General features: G+C 41.2%; 1 protein-coding gene across 1 annotated transcript; it reads right to left on the reverse strand.

The window, feature by feature from the left end:
* Positions 1 to 5,914: 5,914 nt before the first annotated feature.
* LOC126393183 (eIF5-mimic protein 2-A-like) lies at positions 5,915 to 15,257 on the reverse strand. The gene is made up of 12 exons (XM_050049134.1): positions 15,136 to 15,257; positions 13,529 to 13,602; positions 12,382 to 12,558; positions 12,087 to 12,181; positions 11,930 to 11,995; positions 11,630 to 11,765; positions 9,725 to 9,834; positions 9,286 to 9,456; positions 8,796 to 8,942; positions 8,370 to 8,508; positions 7,989 to 8,111; positions 5,915 to 6,628 (listed from the first exon to the last, which is right to left on the reverse strand). The coding sequence occupies exons 2-12, from the start codon at positions 13,590 to 13,592 to the stop codon at positions 6,597 to 6,599; spliced, it is 1,260 nt and encodes a 419-aa protein (XP_049905091.1). The 5' UTR covers positions 13,593 to 13,602; positions 15,136 to 15,257; the 3' UTR covers positions 5,915 to 6,596.
* Between the last annotated feature and the right edge of the window lie 145 nt (positions 15,258 to 15,402).

A 15,402-nucleotide genomic window follows, 5' to 3' on the forward strand; every position in this document is an offset into this window, starting at 1 on the left:
TTTCCTCCTAGGAGAAGTTTGGCCGTCTGACACTGCTGCTCTCTTCTGCCATGGCGAATTGAGTAAACTCTCATTACGCCTTCGCGCGGCGCATTTAAGGGCGAGGAGAGGGGCTCATTTGATTGGTGTGATGTGAATGGGCTGTGTAAAACCCACTCCACGCCTTCTCTCCTTCCTCTTTCCGACTTGCACAGGTAGGAGGGACGGAGGTGGGAAAGAGGAGTAGCTGCGCCAGGCGCACGGTGTGCCAAACTTGCAAAATCCGCCTGGCCACACCCAGTTGGCGCTGCACAACCGCCTCACCCGGTCTGCGAAACTAGAGCCCAGAGAAGTGAAATGCAAAAAGAAAAGTAGTGTATTATGACACACCCTCCCTTGCAACTGCACCAATATGTCTCTGGCTCTTCTTCAACCACAATATATCTGTTGTTAACATGTTGGTTTCCTATCTGGCTCTATCCAGTTATGTTATTCTAACTCACACTTTATGGACGAGTTAGAATTTATCCTGCTCGCATTGTCTGCCAATTCAAAAGATGTGACAACTACATGGGTCTAGATGAACTAAAAAGCACTCACTTGTGCACTGTCCACTACACCTGTACATTAAATACAATTATGTGGGCATCTTTTATTATTACCTTCATTTCATTAAGGTTTTCCACCCATTAAATGTCCAAAGGCCAGCCCGGGGGCCAATTGTTTCCCACAGACCAAGTTTAAATGGCCTGTGGCTTGACTTTCAAAACATATTATATGTGGCCTGCCACACAGTATTGGTTTAACTAGCAACTTTGCTTTGTATTATTCTGTTCACCTCATAATGGCAGCACTATTATACAGTTTGTCGACATGCCGCAAACAGGAACTACAAAGGCAGAACTAATGCGTCTCCATAAACAGATAAACAGGCATTGCCACAGCAAAGAACTGTGAAGTTGACAGCGAGGCCACCACTTTGAGGAGTGGTGGAAAGTTGAACACAGTTGCATTCCTTTCAGCTGTATGAGCTTTTTCTTTTAAATAACCCATATGGCATGAAAAGCAGCTGGCCTCAAGGTATTTCTACTTTATCTAATCTGGCCCCCATTCAACGAAGCTTGGACATCCCTGTCCAAGAGCTAGAGATTAAGAAAGAAGAGACTGGGGATGGTTGTAACATTTTTGACATTCTGACGGTATCATGGTGCTCTTTTAAGACAGTGCATTCAAAATATGATACAAACTAGTTACATGTGTCTGCTATAAAATGGTGTAACTTTTATCTCTGTAACACAAACTGAAAATGATGGTTTAGTTTCAAGCACAAGAAATGAAATGTTTCAGTTCACCCCATTGTCTAGGTTACCTGTAACATAGCCTGGGGTGAAATGGAACATTATGAAATAAGGATTACGGCAAAGTTTTTACCTAACTGGTGTGTGTGTGAGTCAAGTACATTAGTTACTGTCAGTCATAGTAATGACAGACATTTAAGCATGATAATAAAATTTAATAGAATGTGCAAAAATGCATCAACTTCAGGAAGACTTTCATTGTGCTCATTCATTCATTCATTTTCCATAACCACTTATCCTGTTGGGGGTCGCGGGAGGGCTGGAGCCTATCCCAGTTGACATTGGGCAAGGGGCGGGGTACACTCTGGACAGGTCACCAGACTATCACTGGGCTGACCCATAGAGACAGACAACCATTCACACTCACATTCACACCTACGGCCAATTTAGAGTCACCAATTAACCTGCATGTCCTTGGATTGTTGGAGGAAGCCGGAGTACCTGGACAAAACCCACGCTGACACAGGGAGAATATGCAAAGTCCGCATAGAAGGGCTCCCCCGCCCTGCGTTCAAACCCCCCAGGAACCAGGAACCCTCTTGCTGTGAGGCGACAATACTAACCACTACTCCACTGTGCCACCCACGTGCTGCCGTTCACTCAAACTTTACCACGATCTCTATCAGCTGAGCAAGATGCTACAGCAAAATGTGTGTGTGTGGGGGGGTGTTCTACTTTGGATTCATCGCCCCCCTTAAATATGGGGTCTAATTGCTAAAGAGGTTTCACATTTTTCATACTCATGTGCACTAGTAAATATATGTTCTTTTCACTTAAGGAAAAAAAAAACATGTCTCCCCTGATTGAAGTGAATATTAGTATGTGTGCTAGTTTGTCTTGCACTCTTGTGTTTATGTATGTGTGAGTGTACGCGTGTGAGTCAAGTGCTAACAACTTGCATGGAAGATAACAGCATAGGCATTTAATAACTGTGATTAAAGTTTGGGGAATTTAACTACAAAGCAGATAATGCTCTTGCAAAAATTAAAATAAATGAAAGAATTAGTTTCTTCTCTCAAAACAAGTTTTTCCTTATAACCTTGGCCGTGTCTGCCTCTGGGTGCTAGTTCCTCACATGAGGACTATGGGCTAAACTCAGCATACAGAGTAAGGCCCTGTTTAGACGACAACGGTTTCTCTAAAAACGGAAAAGTCTGTCCTTTGCGTTTTAAAAAACTTCTGCGTTTATATGACGACGTCATTGAAACGATCCCCGTTCACACGGAGCCGCAAAATCTACTGGAAACGCTGTAGTATGCACGCCAGGCCAATGGGTGGCAGTGTAAATTTGCAAAGCAACACCACGGCATGACGCCATGCGCCTGCGCTGAAGTGCCTTCCTCTACAACGCGGTGGTTACAAACCAAAACAAAGAAGACACGATGGCGAAAGCATGCACAGATAACTTTGTCTGGATGGATGACGAGGTGGAGTTGCTAAAGTAACAGATCTACACTTCACTTCAAATCAACAGGGTGAGCAGCACAAACAGAGCTCAGCATTGTTGTTGTGATGGCCGACTTTCTCGCGCATGCCTAGTGACTGGAACCATAATGCGCATGTGCGAAAAGTCTCCGTTTTCAGAGGAACTGCATACTGCAAGTTTACATGACAACGGAGATGCTGCCGTTTCCAAAAAATTGCACTCTGGAACCTGTTTTCAAAACATTGCATTTTCAGGCACCCAAAACACCACTGTCCTGTAAACGATCGGCCAAAACGCAACTTAAGTTTACCGTTTTCAGTTGAAATCATTGTCGTATAAACGGGGCCTAAATCAGATGATTTGTAGCTTGGACAAATTGAAAGTGTTACAACCATCCCTGGTCTCCCCTATGCGGAGACAAGTCCAGACACCGTACATTGCTTTCAGTCAGGCAGCAGCCATGGTTTAAAAGGTTCAAACCTGTACTTGTCATCTTTAATTAAGCTGCCTTTGAAACAGGAATATTATACATGATGAATAACCTTGAGAATAATGTTTCCAGGCCACAGCATTCAAAAGGCAGCTGTGTGCTACCTACCTCCCGGAGACAAAGCTGGTGAGGATGGCAGTGTTACCTCAAGGGACACAGAGCGACACGAGCCAAGTGGGGGACAGCTGACAGACAACAGCGGCTGTCAGCCTTTAACCTTAAAAAAAAAAAAAAAAAAAAAACTCCTCCTCAGCCCTCTTGGTTTTAAGAGCTTAGCGGCTATTTCCTGCCACAGAGGTGCTCAGTTGTCCATAATAAGGCTATATTGAGGACGGGAGGATGCACTGCTTTAGGATGTTTGGCAGAAGTTGATCCGGGGACAAATTGGCAGCATTTAGTGAGTCAAAATGTTGATCCTCATTTCCATATTTCACCTGGGTGCTAAGTCCAGCACTAGAGTCTTCCATAAATACAAAAGCAGCAGAGCAAGAAAAAAACTGGCCTGCAAAACAATGCTGCTTGAAATGCAAAGCAAACAAATATCACTTACAATTTACCCAAAACAAAAACAGTTTATCTTTTGTGCTCAGCACATCATGGCACGGTCGGAGGCGGCTAGTTTTTTTCCTCCCCCCCCCCCCAAAAGCCAGAGTAATTATCTCAAGTCGCTCTCTCCTCATTCAAAGCAGTCGTTGCACTGTCTTCCTGTGTTTTCTGACAGCATTATTCAGATGAGTTGTGCATTGCAGTCTGAGTCATGTTTACTGACCAAAGCCGCAGTGTGAAATCCAGAATAATTGCTCTCCACAACTCCCCTGGCATTCCCTGGCACATTGTGCTGGTCTGTTCAGTTCAAGCAGGAAGTCCAGCTGAGACAGAATTTTTCCAAAAATAAATTAATACAGTGTTCTGTTCTATTTTTCCTCCGACACGTTTCATGTCATTGAAAAGAATGATTACAGTTTTTTTGTTGTTGCTATGAATGGTGCAGGATGAGATGAAACCATGTATAAAAAGCCACTGAGGGAATTCAGACATCTATGGCCTCCTTGCCAGAGACACAAGGTATGAGACTTTTTTGCTCAGTACGTTTAGCGCCTCCAATTTTCACACCTTGACACGCCTTGGGATATAACTGTGAAGAAAGGTAAACCTTGGGATACCTACTGTATATCCAGCAGCATATGTAATTGCTCAAAAACGGGAGCAAAACAAACAGATGTGTCAGGGCACACAGTGTGCACAGCTCATTATACCAGAGCCTTCTTCAACACGCAGCTATGCTCAGCGCCTGTACGAAATGACATGCAGGGAGGAGCTCTCTGTGTGTGGTGTGAAGTCAGGCAGCGCTGGTAACAAGCAGATAACAGTCCCACAAAGATAGTATTGCTAATGCTTTGCACAGGAAGGGGATGGGCAGCATCATTGCCATTCAGCGCCGCACACACGCACACGCGCTCGCACCCAAATCTCAAAAGCAGTCGTCCCCACCCTCCCGCATGTCACTCTCCCAAATTGTTTCATGTTCTTTAGAGTGACTAAATAAAACCAAAAGGCAAACAAATCCTCCTGGGACAGAGAAAACACTCGTGTCGGATACTTTGTAGTTGTGCCTGTGTCTAATACTTTCCAGTCTGGTTTCTTCAAAATGGCTTTTTCTATTTGAGCCTGACTCTTAAACTGTGTGGGGCTTTAATGGAAGGAGAAGGCCTCTCTTAAGGATTTACTGCCATCTGTTGGTACTGAATGAAACTGATAATCAGTCAATAATGTTCTCAGTGCTCTGCTGTACTGTACAGTATTCCTTTGAAATACACATGCTGAGTGAGACTAAATATATCACTCATTCTACGCAACAGCAAGGCCACTGTAAAGACACGAGAAAATGTGACCAATGTCTAGATAATTCAGTCATTCAGCCTCCCCTTTACTTTCGTATTATGCTTACCATAACCACTCAAGTGCATTCAAAGCTAAGACAACTGTCTGTATGATAGCTGGTGCTGGCTTTCAGAATTTTCCTCTGGATACAAAAAAAATGCCCAAGAGTGCATGAATGGATCCTTTCCAGAGGAAGAGCTCATGGTCTCGATTTCACGCTACTGATGTAAAAAGTTTCAAATGTAGATTTTTTTTTGGGTTGATTGGAGGGATCAAACTCAAGTTTCCTAACACCATCACTTGCCATGCATGAGGTTAAATACGCACTCAAGATTCTGAATTTGTTTTGCGGCACGGCATTAAAACGAGCCGCCTGTTTTTCAGACTTTGTAAGATGACTTGTCGTAATGAATGTGCACGGACCTCCGTTTTCATAACATCTTGAATCACCATCTCACTCTCATTTTTGCATGCTCGACTGAGCTGTAATTACCATTTAAAGTGGGATAGAAGTGAGGTGAATGAGATGGTTGTTTGCACCTCAGGTCACGCATGCTAGGCTGCCTTTCTTGATTACTTGATTAGGTGAGGCTAGAGGAGATCAACCAATGGAACATTTGGAGAGAACACAGGTTGATCTGAGGCACGACAGATGCATTTCTACAAGAGCCTTCCCATACCACTGGCTGTGTATGACTGACCAAAATATTCAGCTGATTGCCCAAAATTTTCTCTTAAGTGTCTTTACACTAAAATAGTTAATAGTAAATCCAGCAGTAATGAAAACCATTAATTTCCCTTTATTTTAAAAAGTCAAACTGTATGGTAAAGGAAAAGAAATACAACACTTGCATGGTTCTTTTACATAGGATGTATAAAACAATTAAAGTTTGCTTTTATGGGGCATCTCAACCATAACCATTGCTGTTTAAAATGGCACATCTCCATCGCTAATAACAGAGACAGAATCTAAAAAAATGGCAAAAAATTCAAAGTGACATAACTGGCAGAAGTGTAAACTGAGGTTACAAAAACAGTTTGCCTTTCAGAGGACCAAGATATCATGGCTACACAGATGGACCTCTGGCAAATAAGAGTCCCATGACTAAATACAATAGCTGTGAAATGTGCCTCCAAACTGGCTTATTTTAAAGGGCACCCTCTGTCCAAAAGAAAGTCCCCCTTAGTTACATGACAGGGGTTTCAATCCATTTAGCTAACTGTGGCACTGCAACCGCCTCCTGGAGTATAAAGAAGAGTATTGATTCAGACAGAAAACATGTTGGAAATTAAAACAATATTAAAGCCCTTACATTACAGTTGAGCTAGATATTAAGAGGTAGGGAAAAGAGAAGGGAAAAAAAAACAAAATACAGACAGACTTTTGCAAGTCCTTCTACTGCATCTGGCGCTATGTTAATGTAAAAATACAAATCAAGATGGTAGTTATAGCTGGAGGTCCTCAGTCTGCCTCCTCTTCCTCCGACTCAGATTCTGGAAAAAAAGAAATCATCAGTCAGCATTTTGATCAAACATTTGCAAGACATCAGACAGACTTGACATCTTGTTACTCTCCCTTTCTATCTTCATTTTGACATGGCGCCCACTCCAACTGATTTCGGTGGGGGCACAGGGAATTGATTTTCCCAAACCAATCACCAGAGGGCCAACGTATCCGCCTGAATCCAACGCCATTTTAACTCCACAATGGTGCTTAGTCATGCCAACATACTTGTTTTGATGGGGTTTTAAGGGTGGGGCAGAGTGAAGTAAAACAAAACTACGACATTGGGTGATATTGAGAAAAAGTTTCAATTTAAAACAGTCTCAATAGCAGACTTGATAGCAGGACTTGTCTATTGCTCGTGCCACTGTTTTTATTATTCCTCATTGGTTCTGGCCTGACCGGCTAATCGTTAGCCCCCGCGAAGCTCATTGGTCATTTTTTGTTTCATACAGGAAACCACTGCTGCGTGTCACAGTGCCAAATGAATCAATCAACTTCTGCAACATTCTTAAAAACTGCTGGTTCACACTAATGCAACTAGATGAGATGGTGTATCATCTCTATGCAACAACTCAGTTCTGATTTCCAAATTTTAAGGCTTATTTTGTGGCTGGATGTAATTTTCAGCTTCTTAAAAATATGAATGAGGATAGTGATAGTGAGATGCTGGCTACAGTTGCATTTGTAGTAGTGATGGAACAGAGAAAAACATAACGCACATCAGATGGGTTGTATTCATAATAAATACACCACAATGTTTTAAAAAAAAAACCAGCACCAATTAATCAGTCAGTGAGAATGTGTGTGTGGGGGCATGGGCACATATAGCAAGCAGCAGCGACCCACCGTCCAACACCGACACACCGTAAGGACAAGACAGAGGGCTTGGCGGGTATGGGGCACCTGCTGCAGTGTGTGAACATGCCGTCTGCGGTCATTTTGACTTGACCAGTGGACTTCACTACAAGCCAATTGGCTGTAGAAACAGGTGACGTGCTTTACATTCTTAAAAACCAGCTGCTGGCGATTTGACCAGCTGGCTTGTGTCGAGCTCGGACTGGCCACTTCCCACCGCAGCAACTTTTCTCTGCAACATTTTAAAACGATTTCATCTTATTGCAAATCTTTGGTATGCACTGGGCTTAAGTATCACCATGCAGGTCATTTCATTGCAGAGGTAGGACAGAAAAGAAAGGCGCAGAATATAGGGGACACATCAGGTACATCCGTATGTTATTCAGCAACAATGACAGCAAGCACACACCCATGGTATGTTTTGCCAGTAAAATCAAAAACACCCACCAAGAAAGCAAGAAAATAAAAAAACGGAGACCGTGAGATGCTTACCTTCCTCTGCATTCTTGAGCCATTCAACAAACTTTTTCATCTGTTCAAGGAAAACGCTCTTTCCTTTGGCAATGTGGGCTTCGTTGTACCACTTCAGAATTGCCTCCTCACTCAAGACATCCGCTTTAAAAAGAGACAAACAAGAAATATATTAACAAAAAAAGAAAAAAAAATCTATTCAACATGATGCCAACAGCACAAATATTTCCGCAGGTGCTTGAAAAACAAATGTCGCCAGGCAGGTTGACGATATCAATCAAGACAAACTTTTGGCTATAATCTCTGGCCATCTGGCATCAGCTTCCCACAACAAAACTAACTTTTTTCCCTACAAATGTGAGGATGGGAAAACAGGAGCTTCATGGACACAAACAGACGTACCTTTGTAGAGCAGCACAACAATTTTCTGGAAGGCCTTCATGAAGTGGATGTTGTCGTAACAGTACTCCTGGATCTTCAACAGGAGTGTGAGTTCAGAGAGGCCCTGGGAGGTAAAAGCCTTCAACAGTGGGCTGTATTGCTGAGAATGTAAAACAGGCAAGATTAGAGTTAGGGTTGTACAGAAATCTGATAGGATATTATTCGAATTCTTACATTACTTTTACTTTGCTGGTGAAATGGATTTGGGTTAGTAAATCAATGATCCTCCTTGCGGAGTTCAAATCCTACAGCAGCTTGGATTTTTTTAAACATCTTTTTTATTCAAGAATGTCATCCGTATGTTTCTTTAGATCTCTCATTTCCGAGCGTGTCGTCATGACTGCCACAGGGTAGAGGAAAAGCAAAGATACATAACAGAGTTGTTACCTTTAAAAGTTTGATGGCTTGTTCTGTGACCAGCTCCTCCTTCTTGTTCCACTCCACGGAGCTCATTACACTGGCCCAAATTAGCCCAATCATCGTCTGCTCGGAGATGTTGTTCTTCTTGATTTCCTCTCGGACGTAGGCGATGATCTGTAAGACCCAGGGCCCAGAGATGGAACACACATTATTGGCAAAGCAGGAAAAACCATGGCCAGCATATGCTGAGGGCTTATTGCTTATCAAATCCTGCAGGAGCCTGAAGTACGAGAACCCTGGCAGGGTACAGAGGCTTGCAGGAGCAGATAATATGCTGAGGTTGAGTGGATTTGTGCAACTTGTCATTGATTCACTGCATCCTTTTCTCCAGCTCTCCTCAAGACAAACGGGGGCAGAGGTTAAGAAGAAAGCAATCCTAAGTGCCACCCTCAGTGCTGTGGCACACAAAATGGGACTCGGTTGATGTAAAAGCAGCTGGAAAACTAACAAGGCTTACATCTTTGAGGGGGTCCCCACGTGACATCTGCTCCTCCAGCTCTTTCTGCAGCTCCTTGCGAGCACCTATGGACTGCTGGTTTTTGGCAAAGTCCGAAAGCTCCTTGAGCCCGGCGTCTGTGAAGTACTTTGAGAAGTGCTCACAACTGCGCTTGTTGGCAGGGAACAGCTCCTGAAAAAGCACACAGTCAATATTGAGGAAGAGCCTGTTCAGCCAGACAAACCTTCTTCAGCAATTAAGACGCCTTTGTTCATTAATTGCCTGAGTGCTGGACGCCACCATAGCCTGGAACTCTGTTAAATTCATGCAAATTATTTATCTTATATTCATCAAACCATATTTAGAGTGCACAGGCAGATGGCTGACCCTTACTGCATCGGGAGGCATAATGCTTCATCTTAGCCTTACAAAAATTTTGTATTAAAGATGTCGCTCTCACCATGAGCCTGCTGTCCATGCCAACCTTTCGGAGACTGCCAGAGACAGAGTTGATGTCCTTTTCGGAAAGCCAGGATTTGAAGAGTTTTACAGTGAAGCTCGCTGAAACACCTGAACAAATGCATAAAAATGTGCGTCAGCTGTTGCTAACAGACCTGCCAGGATAACGTTAGGCTCGAGTAATACATGGATAAACAAATGCACGCCACAAGATGTGATTACACAGGTTTTAACTGGAACAATGCCTTAAAACAACAAGGAGGCAGGGAACAAAATTAATTTGAACCACAGGTGTGCTATATACTATATAGATGTCCATCAGACATAGTTTTTTTCTGATATGTAAAGACAATTGCCTGACAACGCCAGGTCAAAGAGATACCTAACAGTGCCATCTGCATCTTTTTACAGACATTATTAATTCATAATCCAAGCACGTATCGCTGTTTACACATATTCACACAAATTCACAACACAAATGAGGGGCTAGTTTTTTTGGGGTTTTTTTTACATTCTATAACGTTAGGTCCTCAGGTTTTCTTTTTTTGGTTTAGGAATGCAGACTATTAACTTATTATTTCCTCTCATGCTGATGTAAAACGTAAGTGTGTGTCAGCTGAAGTCTTTGTGGTGGGTTCAAGTGCAACTTTTGACTTGAAGTTGTGCCAGGCAAAGCATGCCAGTTTACTGCAGACATAACATCAGCCCATGAGTAAAATATCCCACTGAGTAGATACCTTTGTCACAATTCTTGGGTCATCGATATAAGGAATACTTATAAAAATGTTTGTTTATTTAAGCGTTTATGTAAATACATTAAAAAAAAAAAAAACATTAGTCAATATCAGTATTGGCATCAAAAATCCAGTGTTGGTTGAATTACAGTTTGATCAGCTGCTCTTTGTTGGCACTAGTTCTTTGAGAGTAGCTTGGCGTGTCAGTTTGTAAGCCAGTTTGCAGTCTGTCTAAGGAATCAAATTAATTGCATTTGTGATTGACAACTAACTTATTTCCCCAACTGTTTACAGTGTGTAATATTAATCTTGTCATTGGAATTGCAAAGGATAATTTATAGTTAGAGTAAAATAAATGGCTACATAAAAAACAAAGAAACAAAACATCTAGACACCATAAATAATGTTTATGTAGTGCAGAAACAATTCAATTTACTTAACTGAATGACTCGGAGTGAAACCGCATTTTACATGCTTGATGCGTCTTCCTCAGATGGCACTGATATCAGACATGACTGGAGGCATCTACTGCTTTTCCATTATATACAACTCCAAAGCATAAATTGGTTGTTTCATTGCTGCATTATGTCTGTGATAGATTTAGGATGGGAGATTGCCAGTGTGGAGTGTTTTCAACAACAGACTAAACAATGATTTCACCAGGTATCTGAAAATGTGCTGATTCATGATCTGATCTTGCAGTAGTGTCTAGTTGGTTTCTCAGTAATTGTTGGCACAATTGCTAATCACTCTGCTACTTAGACTAATAACTTTAAAGCATTTAAGCACGTGTGAGGATGTAAATTTATTTTGATTATGCTTTTATCCTTAAAATGTTTTTTAACTCTTTGAAAATCATTGAGAAAACACTAAGATATGCCTTTTAAAAAGGCAGATGTTGGGAAGGAGAAAGAGAGTGAGAGAAAAAGCAACAGTGATGGAGGATACGGTTTTCAGTATTAATAAAAATATATTACAGGTATTAAAGACATGAAGGAAAAAAAAGACACCGGTTATATTATTTTTAAAGATTAATCTAAAAGGTATGAGATGATTCTATCTCCTTCTCACATCTTATGTAACCTCAGTCCAACTACTTCTACCTGCGGACTTCATCTGCAGAACAATGAACAACAGAATGAGGCACACCTATGAGGCAGAGAAGTACGTACCTTCTTTGACCAGGTTCTCATTGAAGAGGCTGCTAAGAATGGCTGCAGAGAGATTGCCATTGGCCAGCAAAATTCCTGTAAGCATGGCTAGCTTGTTGCGCTCAGACTCTGTGAAGCCCTTGAGAAACAGCAGCAGCTACCAAAGAGCAAACGCATAAACAATTGAGTCCGACATGTATTATTATTATTGTTTTTTTTTTTTTTTACATCTGAGTTGGAATAACATGGTCATGAATTCTGAAACTTGACCTGGACAGGTACTACGTGTTCCTATAAAGATGCCCTTCGCAAAAAACAAACCTTTTTAATCTCTTCCTCGAACCCTTTCTCCAAGTATTTGTAACGCCTGATGAGTTTGTTAAAGACCTAAAGGAAACACAAATAGGCTTCATTATTTGTAATTCTTAACTTCCCTGTGACGACAGTAAAAATTGAGCAGGAATTCGATGGTGTTCACCTGGGCATATGCCTGCATGGTCTCCATGTCCTCTTGTGCTTTGAACAGACAGAAGTCAGTGCAGGTCACGTCATCGGACAAGGTACCTCCTGGGGCTGAGAGAAAACAGATTTTCTTATTTTGTGAGTCTTATGCTCCATACCTCCAATCAGCTGTTTTACTACCCATGACTGTGTGTTTACAAGTGCATAAAACTGGATTAAGAAAATAAAACCTTCCTGTATACTACTAGTTTCACGGCATGATTAGTGTTCAGCTGTACAAGGTATGACACAAATAGAGTCCTGCCTCTTACCCAGCATTCCGCCAGCCACCAGGATGTCGAACAGAGTCTCGGCATAGCGTCGGTAGTCAAGCTTGGCACCAGAGGCATCAAGGAACTTTGTGACAGCTTCCAAATCAGTGCCAGATTGGTTCAGACCTTGTACGATGCTTTCCTGAAACTGGGAAGGATCAAACTTCTCCTTTTCATCTGTTGAAAAGACATAACTTGAGTTTAGCCCCACCACCTACTTATGACCTGGGGACATTCTAAAAGACATTTTCAAACCCATAAAAAAAAAAAAATCACATATTCTGTTCCTTGCAAATGTATTTGCTGCACAGCCAGACACCCTTCTTTAGTATGCACAGTGGCAATAAAAATGTGTTGAATATCTAGCCAGTGAACAAATATGCATGGTCTTCAGTAGGGTTGTGGGCTTTTGAAGTGAGCAACAGTTATAAAAAAGGCAAAAGTTCAGCTCTAGACAGTACACTGTGTTGCCTGCAGCCAGTTAGGACACCTCTTTCATCTGCTTCAAATCCAAAATGTTGCCATATTGGTGCAGTTTTCATTTTCTTGGGGGACTCTGCCATGTCTTGACTCTGCCATGTCTTGTCTCGTCTTGTCACGTCACTCCCAAAAACACACAAACGTTCCACTAAATGCATATTTTCATGTGGCCATGCTCGGCTCACGGCCTGTCAGACACTGTTCTCTCCCTTAATCTGTTTATAAACAAACATGATATCATGTTCATCAAGTTGTCATATTGCTTATCACTGCAATACAAGTTGGATTTAGAACCATGACACTGTCAGCACAGGTTGCTGATGTAGGCTACTTTTTAACTTGCCAGAACGTGTCATTAACGACAGATGTGGGTTTAGCCAATTTGCATTTAACCAAACCGGTTTAAACTCAAACACCAGAACAGCAAAACAGGAAATCAACCCAACTGTGGCCTTCACTGAACCAACCTTACAATAACATTCCTGTGTCTGTAACTGTAAGCAGGTAAAGTGCTGGACTGAAAAGTCAGTAATATGAAAAGAGGAAGACAATCAAGCAGATGCTCTTCGTGAAACAAAATGGAGACCTACTAGTTTGATAAAAAATCACCATCAAAGACTAAACAAGATAGCTTTAATCCTACTGTGGATTCCTTAAAGTTTCTCACCTCTTTTTCGGGTTTTGTACCGCTGGCCTGATAGCGTAGGCTTCTGCTGCCTTTGATTACTCATAAAAGACACTCTGGAAGACAAAAGGGAAAAGAAATAAGATCAGGATTAGCGCATAAAAAAGAAAATTATAATCAACCTTTTTATTTATACTCCAGGTCCATTAAAAAAAGACAGACAAAGATACAATAGATAATTCTATTTCCCTATAATGCATTGAAAAAACTGTAAGGCTATACACGTGGCTGAAAACAACTATTATACCCATCACCTTAATTTATTTGACAACTTAGGACACAGGGTGAAGTGAGGTAATGTGGGCAACTTTTTGGTAGATTACCAAGAAAACCACATAATGACCTCACCTAACTCTAATGACTACCTCAAGTGTTCTTCTTATGGTTCTCTGCTATAATTCTATGAAGAAAATTTGTTACCAAGTAAAATATTTTAGAAACTTTGGACCTTCAAACACGTCAAGTAGCCCTTCCTCACCTAAATGACATGTTCAGGTGAAATAGGAGAGCTGGTAAGGTAAAATGGGACTGTCATGTTTGTGTGTTTTTTAAATGATAAATCCATTTATCAGTTTAGTCATTACTACATTAAATCATTAATGTAACTTGTGGTTATTTGTTTAAAAAAAGTTCAACTTTTCTGCCATACTTTGTTCTTTTGCTGTCTATTTCTTGGTGGCATATAGTACAATGAACATGTGTGTGTAACAATGCTGTTCAATTGTGGACCACTGTAACCAACAAGGACTCACTAAATCATCTTCAGTATTTTTTAAGTGACATGCTTGTGACAAAATGCTAAACAATATCTAGAACATTACAGGGTGGCACACAGTAGAAAAAAATCATGATTTCATGGCACCTGGTAGCCTAAAAACATGCTGGTTTCACTTTAGGAAAATGTCCCTTTTTAGCTTAATTTTTTTTTATCCCATTTTACTTGAACGCATTGAGTACTCACTCAAAACCTTTTCCCATAAAAAGTAAAAAGTGTATTCTGAAAATATTTTGATTATAAGTTAAACAGTTAATAAAATTCAACATCTTACAGCCATGTTTGACACTCTTATTGTTTTAGGTGCAGTAACTTACTGACAGTTTGGTCAGGGAACAGCACTGGAGTTAGCACAGTGGATGTATTGTTATGTACAGTATGACCTCACATACAGTGTGCAAGGTAAAACGAGCATAGATACTTCTGTAACTAGGCCATCATCTTTGACTGCTGGGCGTTAAGTTACTCATGCCAACATAATATAAACTGAGTACTCATAGCAACAGCCCTACGTTTGTCCACAGGTGTTCACTGTTATGATAATGCTAATCTGAACGACGTGACGATAGTTAACGCTACTAATTTCCTCAATATTGGTTACACGAGATCTGACAAAATGGCACACACTGTGACACTAACGAATTAAAAAGGTTAAAGCCATGGTGGATGTCTGACTTCAGCCAACAACGTTCACGTTGGTGCTAGGTTAGCTAACTACAGCCAGCTTTCTTTAATTTCACGACGCAGTGCGACATTAAGCCTGAATATATGACCGTCGTTTGATTACATTACACACAGACAGACATAAACTCACCTAAATCCTCTTAATGAGCAAAAACAGTCCGTGAAATAAAAACTAATACCACTTCACTCCAGTATAATCAGTTCCGGGAAGAGGAAATTGTAAACGCAGCAGCGCATGCGCATTAACACTGAATCTATGTGGGTCATTACACTTGTGTGGGGAGGGTACAGTTCACAAACTGTTATAAAACTGAGAAAATATTATCGGAGTGAGGTAAACATGGTACATTTATTCGCAAATGTGGTACTTAATACCATATAGTTGTATTTACTATCT

The sequence above is a fragment of the Epinephelus moara genome, chromosome 7 (assembly GCF_006386435.1).
Source record: "Epinephelus moara isolate mb chromosome 7, YSFRI_EMoa_1.0, whole genome shotgun sequence".
NCBI lineage: Eukaryota > Metazoa > Chordata > Actinopteri > Perciformes > Serranidae > Epinephelus > Epinephelus moara.

Coding starts and splice junctions, on each gene's coding strand:
- LOC126393183 (XM_050049134.1), bottom strand. CDS start 13,592: ATGAGTAATCAAAGGCAGCAGAAGCCTACGCTATCAGGCCAGCGGTAC. Junction 9,835..11,629: donor TGAGAACCTGGTCAAAGAAG/GTACGTACTTCT, acceptor GCATTTGTTCAG/GTGTTTCAGCGAGCTTCACT. Junction 8,943..9,285: donor GTGGGGACCCCCTCAAAGAT/GTAAGCCTTGTT, acceptor TGGGTCTTACAG/ATCATCGCCTACGTCCGAGA.